At 41.3% G+C, this 14,554-nt stretch overlaps 1 protein-coding gene and 1 long non-coding RNA gene across 7 annotated transcripts in view; one reads left to right on the forward strand and one right to left on the reverse strand.

The window, feature by feature from the left end:
- The window catches only part of KIAA0319L (KIAA0319 like), a 49,188-nt gene that overhangs the window by 3,557 nt on the left and 31,077 nt on the right, over window positions 1-14,554 (forward strand). For all 6 annotated transcript variants that reach the window (XM_032766803.2, XM_075060762.1, XM_032766802.2 and 3 more), the window contains exon 3: window positions 13,714-14,438. In XM_032766803.2, the coding sequence (XP_032622694.1) occupies window positions 13,714-14,438 (725 nt within the window). The remainder of the gene's footprint in view (window positions 1-13,713; window positions 14,439-14,554) is intronic.
- The window catches only part of LOC142045928 (uncharacterized), a 76,468-nt gene continuing 67,002 nt past the window's right edge, over window positions 5,089-14,554 (reverse strand). The window contains exon 3 of the long non-coding RNA XR_012654851.1: window positions 5,089-5,112. This is a non-coding gene — a long non-coding RNA (uncharacterized LOC142045928). The remainder of the gene's footprint in view (window positions 5,113-14,554) is intronic.

Raw genomic sequence — 14,554 nt, forward strand, 5'->3', positions numbered from 1 at the left:
AAAGTTTTCCCCATAATCTAACCAAGGCTCCCTTTCTGCAGATGAAGCCCATTACTGTTTGTCCTACCTTCAGTGGACAGGGAGAACAAGATCGCTCTCCTCTTTATAACAGCCCTTAACTTATCTGAAGACTGTGATCAGCTCCCCCATCAGTCTTCTTTTCTCTAGAGTAAACATGCCCGGTTTCTTTAACCTTTCCTCAGAGGTCAGGTTTTCTAAACCTTTTATCATTTTTGTTTCTCTCCTGTGGACTCTCTTCAGTTTGTCCACATCTTTCCTGAAGCGTGGCACCCATATTGGACACAGTACTCCAGCTGAGGTCTCATCACGTGCCAAGTAGAACAGGACATTTACCTTCCTTGTCCTGCATCTAACACTACTGATGATACACCCCAGAATTATATTAGCTTTTTTTGCTCCTGCATCACATTGTTGGCTCATGTTCAATTGGTAAACCACTATAACGTCCAGAACCTTTTCTGCAGCTCTGCCACCTGTTTTGTAGTTGTGCATTTGATTTTTTTCCTTCCTAAGTGAAGTGTTTTGCACTTAACCTTTATTGAATTTCATTTTGTTGATTTCAGACCAGTTTCTAATTTGTCAGTCATTTTGAATACTAATCCTGTCCTCCGAAGTACTTGCAGCCACTCCCAGCTTAGTATCATATGTCAATTGTATAGGCATATTCTCCACTCCATTATCCAAGTCATTAATAAAAATATTGACCAATACCTGACCTAGGACTGATCCTTGAGGGACCCCATTACATACGCCCTCCTGGTTTGATAGTAAACCATTGATAACTACTCTTTGAGTATGGTGCACAACTGATTGAAATACCAATCTTACAGTAATTTTATCTAGTTCATATTTCACTATTCTGCCTATGAGAATGTCATGTGGGACTGTGTCAAAAGCTTGCTGAAATCAAGATACATCACGTCTACAGTTTACCCCCTATCAGCTAGGCCAGTAACCCTGTCAAAGAAGAAAATTAGATTGGTTTGACAGTATTTGTCCTGAACAATACCATGCTGGCTATTCCTTATAACCTTATTATCCTTTAGATGTTTACAAATTGATTGTTTAATAGTTTGTTCTAATATCTTTTCAGCTGTGGTTAAAGGGTTTTTGTTCTTATTTCCTGTTCAGACTTCAGCCTCCCAAAACCCTGAAAATGAAAACTAAATTAGTTACTTGTGCAGGAGGCAGGCAAGGCCAGGGAACACATGTTGTGTTTTCACTCACCATTAAAAGCCAGGTAAGAGCCCAGTTTAGCCTGACTCCTTCCACCATCCACACAGAAACCTCTAAACTGGGTTTGCAGGTAAGTTCCACTCTTCCCAACTGGGGAGGAGGGGGCTAGAGCCTGAGCTTCACTTTAATTCAGGCTGGAACCTGCCCATTTTGCAGTGAACAGGCCAAGTCACACATGTGTTGGTAGTCCTCCAGGGCCCCTTCCACAATTCCCCTGAAGGCCAGACACATTCTCCCACAACTGACTTGGAAAGAGTCTTAGGAAGTCTAAGCACAAAGGACCCTGGGATATGCCTCCAGACACCACAGCAAGTGCAGAAACAGTGAAGACACAGTGACATGTGTAGGGTTGTGCTGGGGGAACACTTGTACCTGGGCTAGGGTAACCTGGGTGCCAGTCACCTAAGTTAACTGCAATGAGGACACACCCACAGAGACAGCGAGAGCCCCTTCTGCAAGCACGACAGTCTTTCCCAGCCAGAGATGAGATTAGCTGAGCTGAGGGGAATTTAAAAAATCTGTTGAGGAAAGATCAAAGTGTAAGGAAGACCCTGGTGTATTGGCCTTTTATTGTTTTTATCCTTTGCTCTACAAGCTTTGTACCTTTGTACAATGCTTTGTTTTGAAGGCAGTGTTTTTGAATCATTTTAATCAACTCCCTGGTCACAGATCCCTGGAGTGAAAGGACTGACCGATACCAAATGCAGTTGGGCAGGTGACATTAACACAGTTAGGAAACTGGGGTTGTTGCCTAGAGACCCAGTCCCAGAGTGGGTGGACTGCATGGGTCTGCCAGAGTGAGGTGCAGGAAGCCCTAATCTGTCACCTAAGAGGTGCACTTGAAAGGGGCTAAAAGTGATCTAAGATACAGATTATCTTGTAACCATGACAGATGTAATTTCTTATGCTGAGGCTATAAATCAACCTCCAGCTAGTGGGGGAATGGAGAAGAACTGCAGGGTTTCTTGTCTCTTTCTCTAAAGCAGCTAGTGCTGGCCACTGTCAGAGATAAGATACTGGGCAGATGCACCCCCAGTCTGATCCAGTCTGGCACTTCCTATGTTCCTGTATTCCTCTACTGGTGCCCAGTCTTGCATGGCAATCAGCATAAGGAAATGCAGGAGAGCATTACCAGGAACAGTTTTGCCTGAAAACAGCTGGGTAATGCAAACATTTCCTATCCTTTCCTTCACTTTTCCAAATTTGGCAATAATGTTATCACCTGCTGAGTGATGCTCTAATGAGGCTTTACTCATTTGCACAACAAAATGGTCATAGAACTCTGTCAATATCAAACTCCAGTAACGGTCCAAAACTTGTTATGCCACAATTTAAATTGGCTGTGTAGGTATAATATGTGCAAGAGACTCTGTCTGAAGAAATCACTGAGATCTTTTGAAATGAACCGTAAAAGCTGGCCATCAGCCCTCTCTGTTCAAGGCCTATGTTGTCTTAAGTGCACTTCAGGAAAAGCTTCAGCTATTAAGTCTTTATTGTAGTTACCATAAAAACACTAAAATTCCATTTTCAGTAGAAATACCAGAGCTTGCTCAAAGATGCCGGTACACTTGTGTGTCATACAGAGATGTCATGACAGCTTTGTGCTATGGGTAATGAGTCTGATTTCATTTAAAGCTTGCTTTAAATTACCAGCACCTCCGTTTCTTTCCAGGAGCTCCCACAAAAAAGAAAATGGGTTAATGAGAGACCCTTTTAATAGTACAATTTACTTTATTGGATAATGCGTTTTATTTTTTAAAGGACCGGGTGACCTTTTTGGGGAGATACCCAGAAAATATTCTGCAGGACATAATCCTGCATTTGCCACATAAAGCTGGACTAGACAGGATCTAATAGATCACTTCTGTAAACCCCATCTTATAACATGACATGTTGCTTGTGTGCATGAGTTTTGTGAGTCCCATCAAAGATCATGAGAATTGTATAGTTAAAAACCCAGTATATTTCTATATGCCCATTACGCTGCGTAGAGTACTGTAAATGCCCTACTTCATAAATGCAAGCTCTTTCCATGAGCTGAGTAAATTGGGTTTTTAGTTATCCATGTGCAATAGTTGGGAAGATGGGTTGGGTAACCTGATGCTGATGTCAGGTAAAATATGGTGCAGGTGAATATTAGTAGAGCTCTGAAAATTAAACCTCGACCCAATGCAGTTTTAATCTCTGCTTTGTATTTCTGCACCTTCCATGTGCCAGCCAATTAAAAGGAGAAATGAAATGCTCTATATGCAGTGCCCTGGGGTCATCTATGCTGACGTGATTGCACTGGTGTATCTAAGAGACATTTATTAGGATTCAGACATGAGTTCTTAGAGGAACGTAAATTTTTTTTTTTTTTAGGGTGATTTGCCAGGGGGGATGTTTTCTCAGGAACTGTTTTTGTTACGTTTAAAAAAAACCAAACACCTACTATTCATTCAGCTTTGGATCAGGCACATGCAGGAGACTATGGACAGATACCCATGGATTTTTTCAATGGGCTTTGGATAAAGCCTTAAATTCCTAAGCACAAATTTCCCCCTGCAGAAGTCACAGTGAGCTGGGGATAAGATCATCCAGGATAGGGACAGGTGAGCAATGTGAAAAGGGGATGTGGTGGAGGGGGATAGTCTTCTAGAAGCAGGGAAAATCCATTGCTGCCCTGCTTTCAATTCACTTTACAGTTCTTTGGCTTCATTAGAGAGCATTCTTGGCTTCCAACAGCAAGTGTATTTTGCACAGTCAAATAAACAAACCTCAAGACAGGCAAAATTCATCTTGGTATTCACAATGACGGTGTTAGTCTTTAATCTCTGTAGTACAAATCAAAGGACCGAAAGCTTTGCACTCGCACTAAACTTGCGAGCACTGAGAATTGTCAATTTCAGATTTTAATGTGCATCTGATCACCACCCTCTTCTCTCTTCCCCCCTCCATTTAAAAAATATGTATTTTTGTGCTCCTACCCTTATAACATGATGAACACTTCAGGTTACAGTAGGGTCATTTCCCCTGTTAGACTCGCATGATGCCCTGTCACTGTGATCACAATCCAAGCACTTCAAAGTGTAATGAGGTCATATGTTTCCTCCAGGCAGGCGGCTGGTCTGCTTGCTCTTTGAGAAGGGGCTTTAAAATGATAAAGTGTGACAACAATGATGCTGGTTTAAAAGGTATTGTTGTCAACTTAGCCTTCTGTTGCATTTATTCAGTGTTTTATTTAAAAATAGCATTTGGACTCTGCTTTGTTAGAAGAAGAGAGGTGAAGGTTTCTATCTTCTAAATGGAGGGTTACCCCGGAGTTACTGCCAAAACAGATTTAGAGCAAATTCTGTTGTCTGATGTTTTCCTTCACTAGTTGTGCTGCCCATTTATTTTCAATTTGCATTTGCCGGATAGACGTTAAAAATAAGTTGGAAATAAAACAGCCTCTTCGTTCCTCCCTACCTTTTGGAGAACAAAATCACCTTTCAGTTGGGTTGTTTTTAGATTAAAGTTACTATTTTGGGGAAATGGACTATTTGTTTGGAGTAACACATCCTTTAAATAAAACATTAACATCTTTAGAGCAGAATTTAACTTCACTTGGTTTGCCTGTAAGTCCCTGTTTAGATTGTGTGGAGGTCACTGTGACTAGATGCTTTCAATGATTGATATTATAACTGCAGAGTTGCTGCATCGTTGCAAAATTGCACGCACCCAATTAACTGGGACAGTTGAGAAAAATATAATATCCTTTATCATTGGAATAAGGCTTGCCAAGGAGACTGTGCCTAGCTGCTAGATTTTCATGTGGCACCTTATAGACTAACAGGTGTTTTGGAGCACTATAAGGTGCCACAGGATTCTTTGCTGCTTTTACAGATCCAGACTAACACGGCTACTCCTCTGATCCTAGATTTTCATGGTGATTTTGCAAGGCTGGGTTACTAGCCCTCTCAGTTAAACTGTAGTTCAGGACAGAGGTACGTTTCAAATTTTAGCACTAAAAAAAAAAAAAAAAAATCCCCTTCTCACACACTTGAGTAATTTTGGTGGCTGTCCAGTATGTGGAATTTAGGTTTCCCTGTACTTGTGGCTTTGAACATGACCCAGGTCAGCAGAAGGCATCAAGGAATTATAGTTAGAACAAAGAAACACATGACACTTCATGTTTGTTTGCCTCTCTCATGCAAGGATCATAGAGCATTTTACAAAGGTAGATAAGAATTATTTTCATTTAATAGCTAGGGAAACAGAGGCTTCTGAAACTTGAACTCTCCTTTTCCCTTGCCTCAAAACACACACATTCTACCTGAAAAATCTTTGCCAAATGTGGAATCCTTGTTTTCTTTGGAGTGGAGAAGGAAGGAGAATGAACGTTTTACATGAGGGAGAGGAAGAAAATTTTTCTGACCATTCCCTTTTAAGGGAAGTTGAAAGCAATGTTAAGGATGGAGTAGTAGCCTTCTGCTTGTCGCAACTAAGTTGCAACTATAACAAGCATCACTGGGTCTAATGCAGTATGACCGTTTCTCATTTGCAAAGTGTCCATCCCTGTGGTAGCTGCACACTATGCAGAATCATTAGACTATTAATATGTAACTCACACTCTTGTGTTCATATTTTAGGGAAAAACACAGAATTTGTCATCTGTTAAAAGAAACAAGTTAAAGTTTCCAGCAGTCAAGAGGACCTTGCCAGAGAGGCAGGGAGCCTGCTTTTGGGGGTGTGTCAGTCTGTGCTCAGTGACATGGTGTGTAAGGTAATCTCCCAGTGACCCATTATCTCTGGGGCATTATAACAATCCCTTAGGCCATTAGTCTATTTTAGGGACTCCTGAATCTGCAGAGCTCTGAGTATAGGGAGCCTTTAATCCATTGATCTATGCTGCACTCTTAAATTTTTCAAGCAAAAAAAATCCTTAGGCAAGGTAGTTTGTTGTATGAGCTGTGTGTACCTGATCTAAGTATGAAATAACTTGTCTTTTTAAAAACACTTGAAAGAACTACAGTAGTTTACAATGTGGAATAATCACCTGTACAATCAAAGTCACATAACTGCAATAAATAAACCCTGAAACTAGAAAACTGACTTTTTTCTCTGCTCAGACTAAAATTTCGTCAAACTGACTTTATTTTCCTCTCCAAAATTTGATAATAAAATTTTGCTCCAGTGGTTTAAACATCGCAAGTCAGGTCTCAGCATAAGGCAGATTTTTTTATGACACAGAACAGTCTGAAATGACAAGTTTATAATGGATAAGCTGACATAACCCTTACTATAGTTACTCTAGCTGCTGGAATCACACTTCATGTTACCCTCTGAGTTATTTCCTGTATATTCCAATTTACTGCCACTTCATTTAATCCAAAAGTCCTATAAATGGGTCAATTAAATAAATAGTTTTCAAACAAGAAGTCTTACAGCCATTCATTCTCAAACTTTTTAGTTGTTATGTGCAATTATAATGTACACCTATGGCTTTTATCTGCCCTTTATAAAGGGGAGACTAACAACCAGTTTTGGCCAGTGGGTAACTCCCAATAAAAGCCAGAGATGACAGATGATAGTTTATTAGGATTTCTTTAATCATCCTTGTCTTTCCTTCTCTGCAAGATTTAGGTTGGTTGGTTTGTTTTTTAAACAACAATTCAACACTTTCTTAATTTGAAAGTTGATATTTATTTACTTATTTTTGGCACATTACCAATCCCATGTCATCACCATTCAGTTTTCATTGCAAGTAGGTCAATGAAAAAACTTTTGTTCATAATTGGTTTCTAGTCTTTTTGTGGTTTGCAGTGCTTTAGTGATTAGGTTTCTGGTTGCTGTCTGAGAGGTTAACGTCCAAGAAAGCTATATTCATTGAATTAAAAAATGTAATGCAGATATTACTAGTAGGTTTTGCAGAATGTATTGTTTAAATCTAAATTTTAGCTATGAATTTGTGTCCTTTTATACTCATAGTTGTCTTCATGTAGGTTATTTTTTAAAAAGTGCTCTTACTAGAAGCCATTATATTGCATAGTACCTAGTACCCTCTCATTTTAGAATTCATCCGTTTTTTTGTTTTTTGGCAAAATCTTGTGTTGAAATCTCTGGTTTAGATTCTTTAACAAATGGCATTTTAATCATGCTTATTACAGCGGTGTCTAAGGGACAACCAAGAAAGGGGCCCCATAGTGCTGAGTGGTGTACAAATGAGAGTCCTAAGTGGTCCTTGCCCTGAGGAACTTGCAGTCTAACCCAGACAAGGCAGACGCGGGTTGCAGGAAGGACTAGAACACGCAAGCGGGATGACCTATGTGATAGTAGCAAACCTCATGTTAGTTTTGGGTGTGGCTTGAACTAACAGGGTTCTATGTGAAATAGAGATGAAAACCATGATGGACTGTCCCCTCGTTGCGTAGCCTCAAGAAAAGGTATTAATCTACTCCACTTGGAGGAGAAAATCCCACCTGCTTTAATCATTGCCCTCTGAAGCTGCTTTAAACGTTGTAGAGTCCTCAAGGTTTAAACAGGCGGCTTTCTTAAAACATAGCTGATACAAGTCATTTCCATTCAAAAACCTCTAGTTATACGTTAGTCATTTAAAAAAAAAAAACATGCTTCAGACTGAAATGTGAAAAACAAGGTCTCAGGCAGATGCCTTCTTTGTATTAATTTTTTCACCTTACCAAAATAAATATTGTTTTTTAATTGCGTGAAGGGGGAGAGGGACAGCCTCCGAGACCTGTTGGAGGCAGGGAAGCTTTACAGTTTGTGATCACCAAGTTATGAAGTTCTCTGGGCACACTGCTGGAGAGGGATGTTGCCCCAAGTGATGAGTGGACCAGACACAGAGAGACAATGGGTACTTGTTCCTAAGGCTAGTTTGAGTGGTGGTGTGGGGTCAAAGCTTGAGTCTAAATCTTCTGTTTCCCATAGAGATGGCGAGTATGCAGAAGGCAGTGCCTTGTCCCAGCTGAGAAGAGGAGTGTTTCATGTTGCTACTGTGGTGATGGGCATGCTGTCCAATTGGGGGAAGAATCAGACTCCCAAGGGTCCTCCGCATAGAGATGGTGTTACGAATAGCCTGATATAAAGTGGGACAACAGTGCTGATGCTGTTCCAGGTCAGGAAGGAGCAGTATGTTAGGAAGGGGGAAGACGGAATGTATAGCCCATTAAAAGCTGATCTCTTGCAACCTAAATGATATGTTGTCCAAACAGGAGGACATAGAGAAGTGGAAATCAGTTTGGGGAGGCCTTGTCTCCCGAAAAAGTGAAAATTCCAGACCTCGGACATTTTCCCCACTTTGCTCATTTGTTTCCCTAGCACTGACCTGAATTTGATGGGTTACTTGTTATGGCTCGCCACTAATCGCATCCGACCGGAAGATTTATAGGTTCTTGTCCAATTCAGACTACTGGGTCCAAGAACTCAGAGCTCTATATCGGGAGAGGACTCTCAGGGTGCTTGGCAAAAACACTGAGGACAATACCAAACTGATAAAAACTTTATTGAGATTAACAAAAGAATAATGCTTTGAAACTTATGACTGCAAAGCAGTAAAAGAATTCCAAACTCCTGTTTGGTAACATTCCTATTCTAAGTACCTTAACCTGACAAACTCTCACCCTTCCTTGAGGAGGTGAAGGACCAGTCTCACTCATGGCATGCCCGATAACACGATGGTGCTGGCTTCCTCAAGGGTTAGGAATGTTGAGTAGTTCTACTATACTGCACAAGCTGAGCTGATAGCTTGATAGAAGAGAGAATGATAGGTAGATAAAAATATAGTCTATAGAATATAGGAGAACAAAGAAGAAAAAGCACCTTAAGATATCCTTACATGGTATTTTACAGGATTCTGACACTATATAATTCAGGCCCAACCTACTGTACCCAAATCTTATTTCCGTACCCTAAGAAGTTTATCGGTGCACTTACCCTGTAGGTTAGTGGATTATGACACTTACTTTCTACATATTAATAAGGATTATTTTACTCTAAAAACTGCCGACCTAGGCTTTCCTGGTGACTTCCAGGTTTGTGGTATACCCTGTGGTTACCAACCGGTTGCAGACACCGGATAAACCTGTTCAGTGTTGTGTGTAGTTCCTCTCTTTGGTTCCCGGAAGTTCAGGGACCATTTCTATCTGTGCCAAAGATGGCCAGCTTTTATGCTGACTTACTCTTAACTGATTAAACTTTTAGCTATTTAGCAGATCTTACCGGATACAGGCTGGTAGGCTTCTTGCATTTCAGCAAAACGTATTGTGTATAACCATTAGGAAACACATCATATGCCTCAACACATCCTAAGTTCATAGGAATTACTACTGATAAAATACAAGAATCATGTAAGAAATGGGTTAATTCAGAAAGAGAAACGTATTACATGATACAGCCGGCTGAATTAGTGGGATATAATAGCTAGCAGAATAATCCTATAGGCTATACTAGTTAAAATCAAAGTGGTTTTAATCAACTTCATGAGGCAATCTTGCCTCTTTTTTTCAGGGAAGCACAGTTGGGTGACTTTGCTAAAAATACTCAGTCCGACTCAAACCACCCATATCCGAGCAATTCCAAGTATCGATTCACACGCTACTCATGTTTTTTATTTTATTACTTTGCATCAAGGAGGGGTCTGAGTCTTTGCTTAGGATTTTTTCCAAATCAGACGTTCTGAATGCAGGTTTCTCACACTGAAGTTCTGCTTACAAGTCTTCTGTTCTCCCTATAAAAGTCTTAGTAAAAGTATCCACCTGCAGCTGTAGTCTGTTGGAAATATTCCAACATGGCTTAGATGTGAATTGATAAACACTGGTGTGTCTGCAGCAACCCTTTTTTGTAACTTTGCATAGTATGTTTGTTTCAAGGCAAGTGAAAGTCTGCAAGGACTTGGATAAATAGATTGAAATGGATTATTTTTGTTGTACCTGCTGCAGTTCCTTTGTATCAAATCAGAATCTTAGTTATCTTCAGTACTAAGTTCTGCCACAACACCTGAGGGACCACTGGGGTTGTTCCCTATCCTATATTTTCTAGTAGATTATCCATTTTAGTATTAAGAGAGAAAATACGGAGATATACCTTTCTTTTCTATCTCATAGAGCTGGAAAAGACCCTAAAGGTCATTGAGTCCAGCCCCCTGCCTTCACTAGCAGGACAAAGTACTGATTTTTGCCCCAGGTCCCTATGTGGCCCCCTCAAGGATTGAACTCACAACTCTGGGTTTAGCAGGCCAGTGCTCAAACCACTGAGCTATGCCAGCGAGAGGTCTGGGCCTTCCCTTGTGCAGAACTGTTCTGGATGTACTTGATTTTCCCCTTTCTCAATTTCATTCCATTACTGTTTGTTATGCTCCCTTGAATCACCCTACATAATTCCTCTCCATTCTCTTCAGATATGTTCAGCGGGCTGTCGGCTCTCCCTTTGCATGCCTTAACTACGCTGTTGCTAATTGACATGCACGTTGAGTCCCTGAGATGCATTTTTGTAAAAAGCTAGGTCCCCTTACCATTTTCAGCAATATTATATGATGTGAATGGTACACTAGAGGAAGCTATTTCCTCTTCAGTGAGGGAAGCACGTTGGTGTTCCAAGACCGTGACAAGTTTCTGGCCCTCTGTACATGATATCAGCCTATGCTGGAGATCTAGTTCAGCAAAGAATGTTGCCTGGCAGTCTTTACCCTGATCCCAAAACCTGGAAATCCATACACATTACCAGAAAACAATGCACTCTCTAAAACTTTTCAGCTGCTGGTGGCTTTCTGAAAGTATTTGGTCCTTTCCCCATAGCAGGAAACTGTGCATGATCCTCAGTCATAAGTGAATAGCTGGCATATGGGGATCCACGTATAAATTTCTCTGTATGTGTAGACTGCAGAGCCTGCTCATTTAAATCTAATAGACTGTTGTCTAACAGAAAGGTGCCTTCTAGACAGGCTAGTATATTGTGTTTGAGTCCTACCATGATTTAATCATTGTTCTTCATGAAGAAATGCAGACTTCAAGCTGTTGACTCAACTGTTGTCACCGCCCTCCCATGCAGGAAAATGTGACCGTCCTTTGATAACAATTGATACACAACCATACCACATCCTTCTGGGATTACCAAGCGACTTTGTTTAGACAGTGGAACCTGCGCTTGCTCATGAGGCGCAGTGATTGTTTCACATGACTTTGTAGCTGGGATTCCTGTGATTTGGTTTTATTTGAAATTTCACATAAATGTGCATGCAATAAAGCGGCAACCACTTACTACAAGAGAATACACGTCCTAGAAGAAGACAGCATGAATGCCAAGCTACCTTGTGTATGGGGAAAAGGAGGTGAGGGAGGGGGTGTAGAAGTAATATTCACCACAAATGCATCTGCTCCAGTAATCATCCAGAAACTGCTTCCAAAATTAAATCATAACTGTCTGTTTTATCACCCTTCCTAAAAGGGATTTTTCTCACCATCTTGGCCTTGTATAGAGGTGCTGATTAGTGCTCCATTAGACAACGTCTTCTCTACCTCTTCATCAGAATAGACCTTGACGCTCTAAATTAAAACGTTTGCTTCTGTGAAAGCGTAAATCTTTGCAACATTTCTGCAAGTAATAGCTCCCCTGTGGGGAACCTGAGCCACAGATAAATGAAGCGATTTCCCACAGACCACAGAAAGAGTCATGGCACAGCCAGAATTAGGACTTTGAGAATCTGGCTTCCAGTCCCATTCTGAGTCCACTAAAGCACATGACCTCTCCTGGATAAATTTTTATTCGTCATGTAAAGCTAAACCTATTTTTCATGTTAGCTGTAACTTTTTTTCTTTTCTTTTTTTTAGAGAAGCTATATAGTAAAGCTTATTTTGATTAGAAAAATTTAGCAAGTGTCTCCTTGTGTTACTTATGGTTGATGTCACCGTACTGCGGAGTGGTATAGTGGATGGACTGAATATTTTGCACCTATTGTACTTGTCAAGTGACTCAGTGGGACTGACAACGGGGAAAGGACTCAGTGGCCCAAGGTGCATTGCACAGCTGATAACCTAAACTTAAAATATTTAGTCTCTTCAGTACAAGGTTAGAACATCTCATTAGCCAAGGCTTGTGCTGCAGTCAGCCAAGCTAAACATTCTTTATGCAAAGTTTCTGCAGCAGGAAAGCAACTTTGCATTGACTTGGCTTCAGAGCCCTAGTACACTGAGCTACCACAGATAAGCATGCAGGCAAATCTGGATACAGAAGAGCCTCCATGTGTTTAAAATGTTTACAGTGCTATTGCCAGAACTGAATCTGTTTGCAACAGGTCATGCACATCAGAAGGTGAGGGACATGAGTGTGTTCGTCTTCGTTTCAAGATGCAGAAAAGAGTATTAATCTATGTGGTGCTTTACAAACATTATTATAGCCTTAATGCACCTGTGACCTCGGTAAATTCTAATGCTGTTTTTCAGAAGCATATATTGAGGCACCGAGATTGAGCCGTGAATCCAAGGTTATGCAGCAAGTTAATATCAGATACAGGAATGGAAACCAAGATTCCTGACTTTGGTGTAACCACTAAACACTGCTTCTCATAACTCAGCTGTCCACATTTTTACTCAAAGCAGATCTCAACTGGGTTGAGAATGGAAGGTCTTTTCAATTTTCTACCCCATGCTATGCTGAAGTCTCAGAACTCAGCGCTAGTTACTATGGTTGAAGTTTCCTCATTCTGACAAGAATCTCTAGAACAGGGCAGCATCCTCCATGGAGCGGTGGCTTGGCCAGGTTATGCCCCCAGCTTGGTTTGCCACCATGTTGCCTGACATGACAATTTATAAAATCCCCTTCTGAGTTCTAACTTTAAGTAAAATGGGCTTTTAGAAAATTAAATGGACGGAGGGTTAAAAACCCAGGGATGCTTAAAATAATAGAAGCTGCTTTTATGCTTCAGCTGTCAAAAGTGATGTACTCAGATTTGCTCAATCTACTGGTGGTGTTGTTACGTTGGTGCGGCCCATAGCTGGTGGTGGAAAGCTTGATTCTGTGCCTTTAGTGACAAATAACATTTATATCCCTGTGCTGTGGGAGTTTTTAAATCCAAAAGGGGCCTCGGTGTAGAGAGATGGACTTGCCAGCCCAAAGTGAGCACTGAGGCAACTCCAGCCCCTATCAGAAACTAGGCATGCTGCCTAGTATTACTTTGCCTTTCTGTGATACCTTCCAGAGAGTTACAAGCAAAGGAATTTAATCTCGTGATGACCCTATGAATTGGGTAAGTTGCCGTTTTGATTTAGAGAGGGAAACTGAGGCACAGAGATGAAGTGACTTGCCTAAGGTCATATGCAGTCAGTGGAGCAGGTTCTAGAACCCAGGAGTCCTGCCTTCTGGTTCCTTGCTCTGACCCCACTCCTGTACTCTGAATACTCCTTGGCAGTGCTAAGGCTTAATTGTTAGTCACTTTATAGTATTTTGAATTGTCTCTTCTTTTCCACTCTGCCTCCTTCCCAGATGCAAACTGGAATCGAGCCGTGTGCCAGCCAGAGAAGATACTGCTTGGTGGCCATTTGAGATCATGGGGAGATCGCCAGCTACAGCTTGTGGAGGGATTTCACTCTGCCCAGTCATGTCAGGCTGCTTGCTGCCAGAGCTCCAGCTGTGATGCCTTTTGGCTGTTGGAAAAGATGTGTATCCAGGTGAACTGCATGATTCCCCACCAGTGTCAGGCAAGCAGGACTGACTCCTCAGATTCCATTTTGGTGTTTCTAAAGAAATCGAAAACTACAGAGCACTCCTTAAGCTCTCAACATGAAGGCGAGGTGGAGACTCTGCTTCACAAGTTGTTGGATTGGTGCACGCCAGTCCAAGCCAAAAAGAGACCGCGAAGGTCCTTCCGGGAGCTGTTGACACAAAAACAGAACTTGGCAAATGACAAGAGGGGCTTGCTGAAAAGGGATACAACAGATCTCTCCACCAGGGGGAATGCTGAAAATCTGCCAGCCAGTACCTTGGACAGCGCATCTAAGAACGACTTGAGTAATATTGATCTAAAGGATAACCCAGAACCTGGGCCTTCATTGAGGGAGGTGTATGTTCCCAGTGACCATGCAACTCAAGAGAAAACTTCAGTGCAAAATGGAACGGACTCAAGAGAACAGAAAAACGAAAGCCCTGCCTCTCCTGAGGGCTACAGTGTAAGTGGACTGAGTGATCCAGCTGGTAGCAGCTCTCTAGGGGTAAGTGTATGGAATGAAATGGGGATGTGAATGGACTGTCTGTTACTAGTATCAATCTTAACTTTCATCAGTTGAACATCTTTCTGGTTGTCATTTATTATGCAGGCTTTATATTA

The sequence above is a fragment of the Chelonoidis abingdonii genome, chromosome 25 (assembly GCF_003597395.2).
Source record: "Chelonoidis abingdonii isolate Lonesome George chromosome 25, CheloAbing_2.0, whole genome shotgun sequence".
In the NCBI taxonomy this organism is placed as follows: domain Eukaryota; kingdom Metazoa; phylum Chordata; order Testudines; family Testudinidae; genus Chelonoidis; species Chelonoidis abingdonii.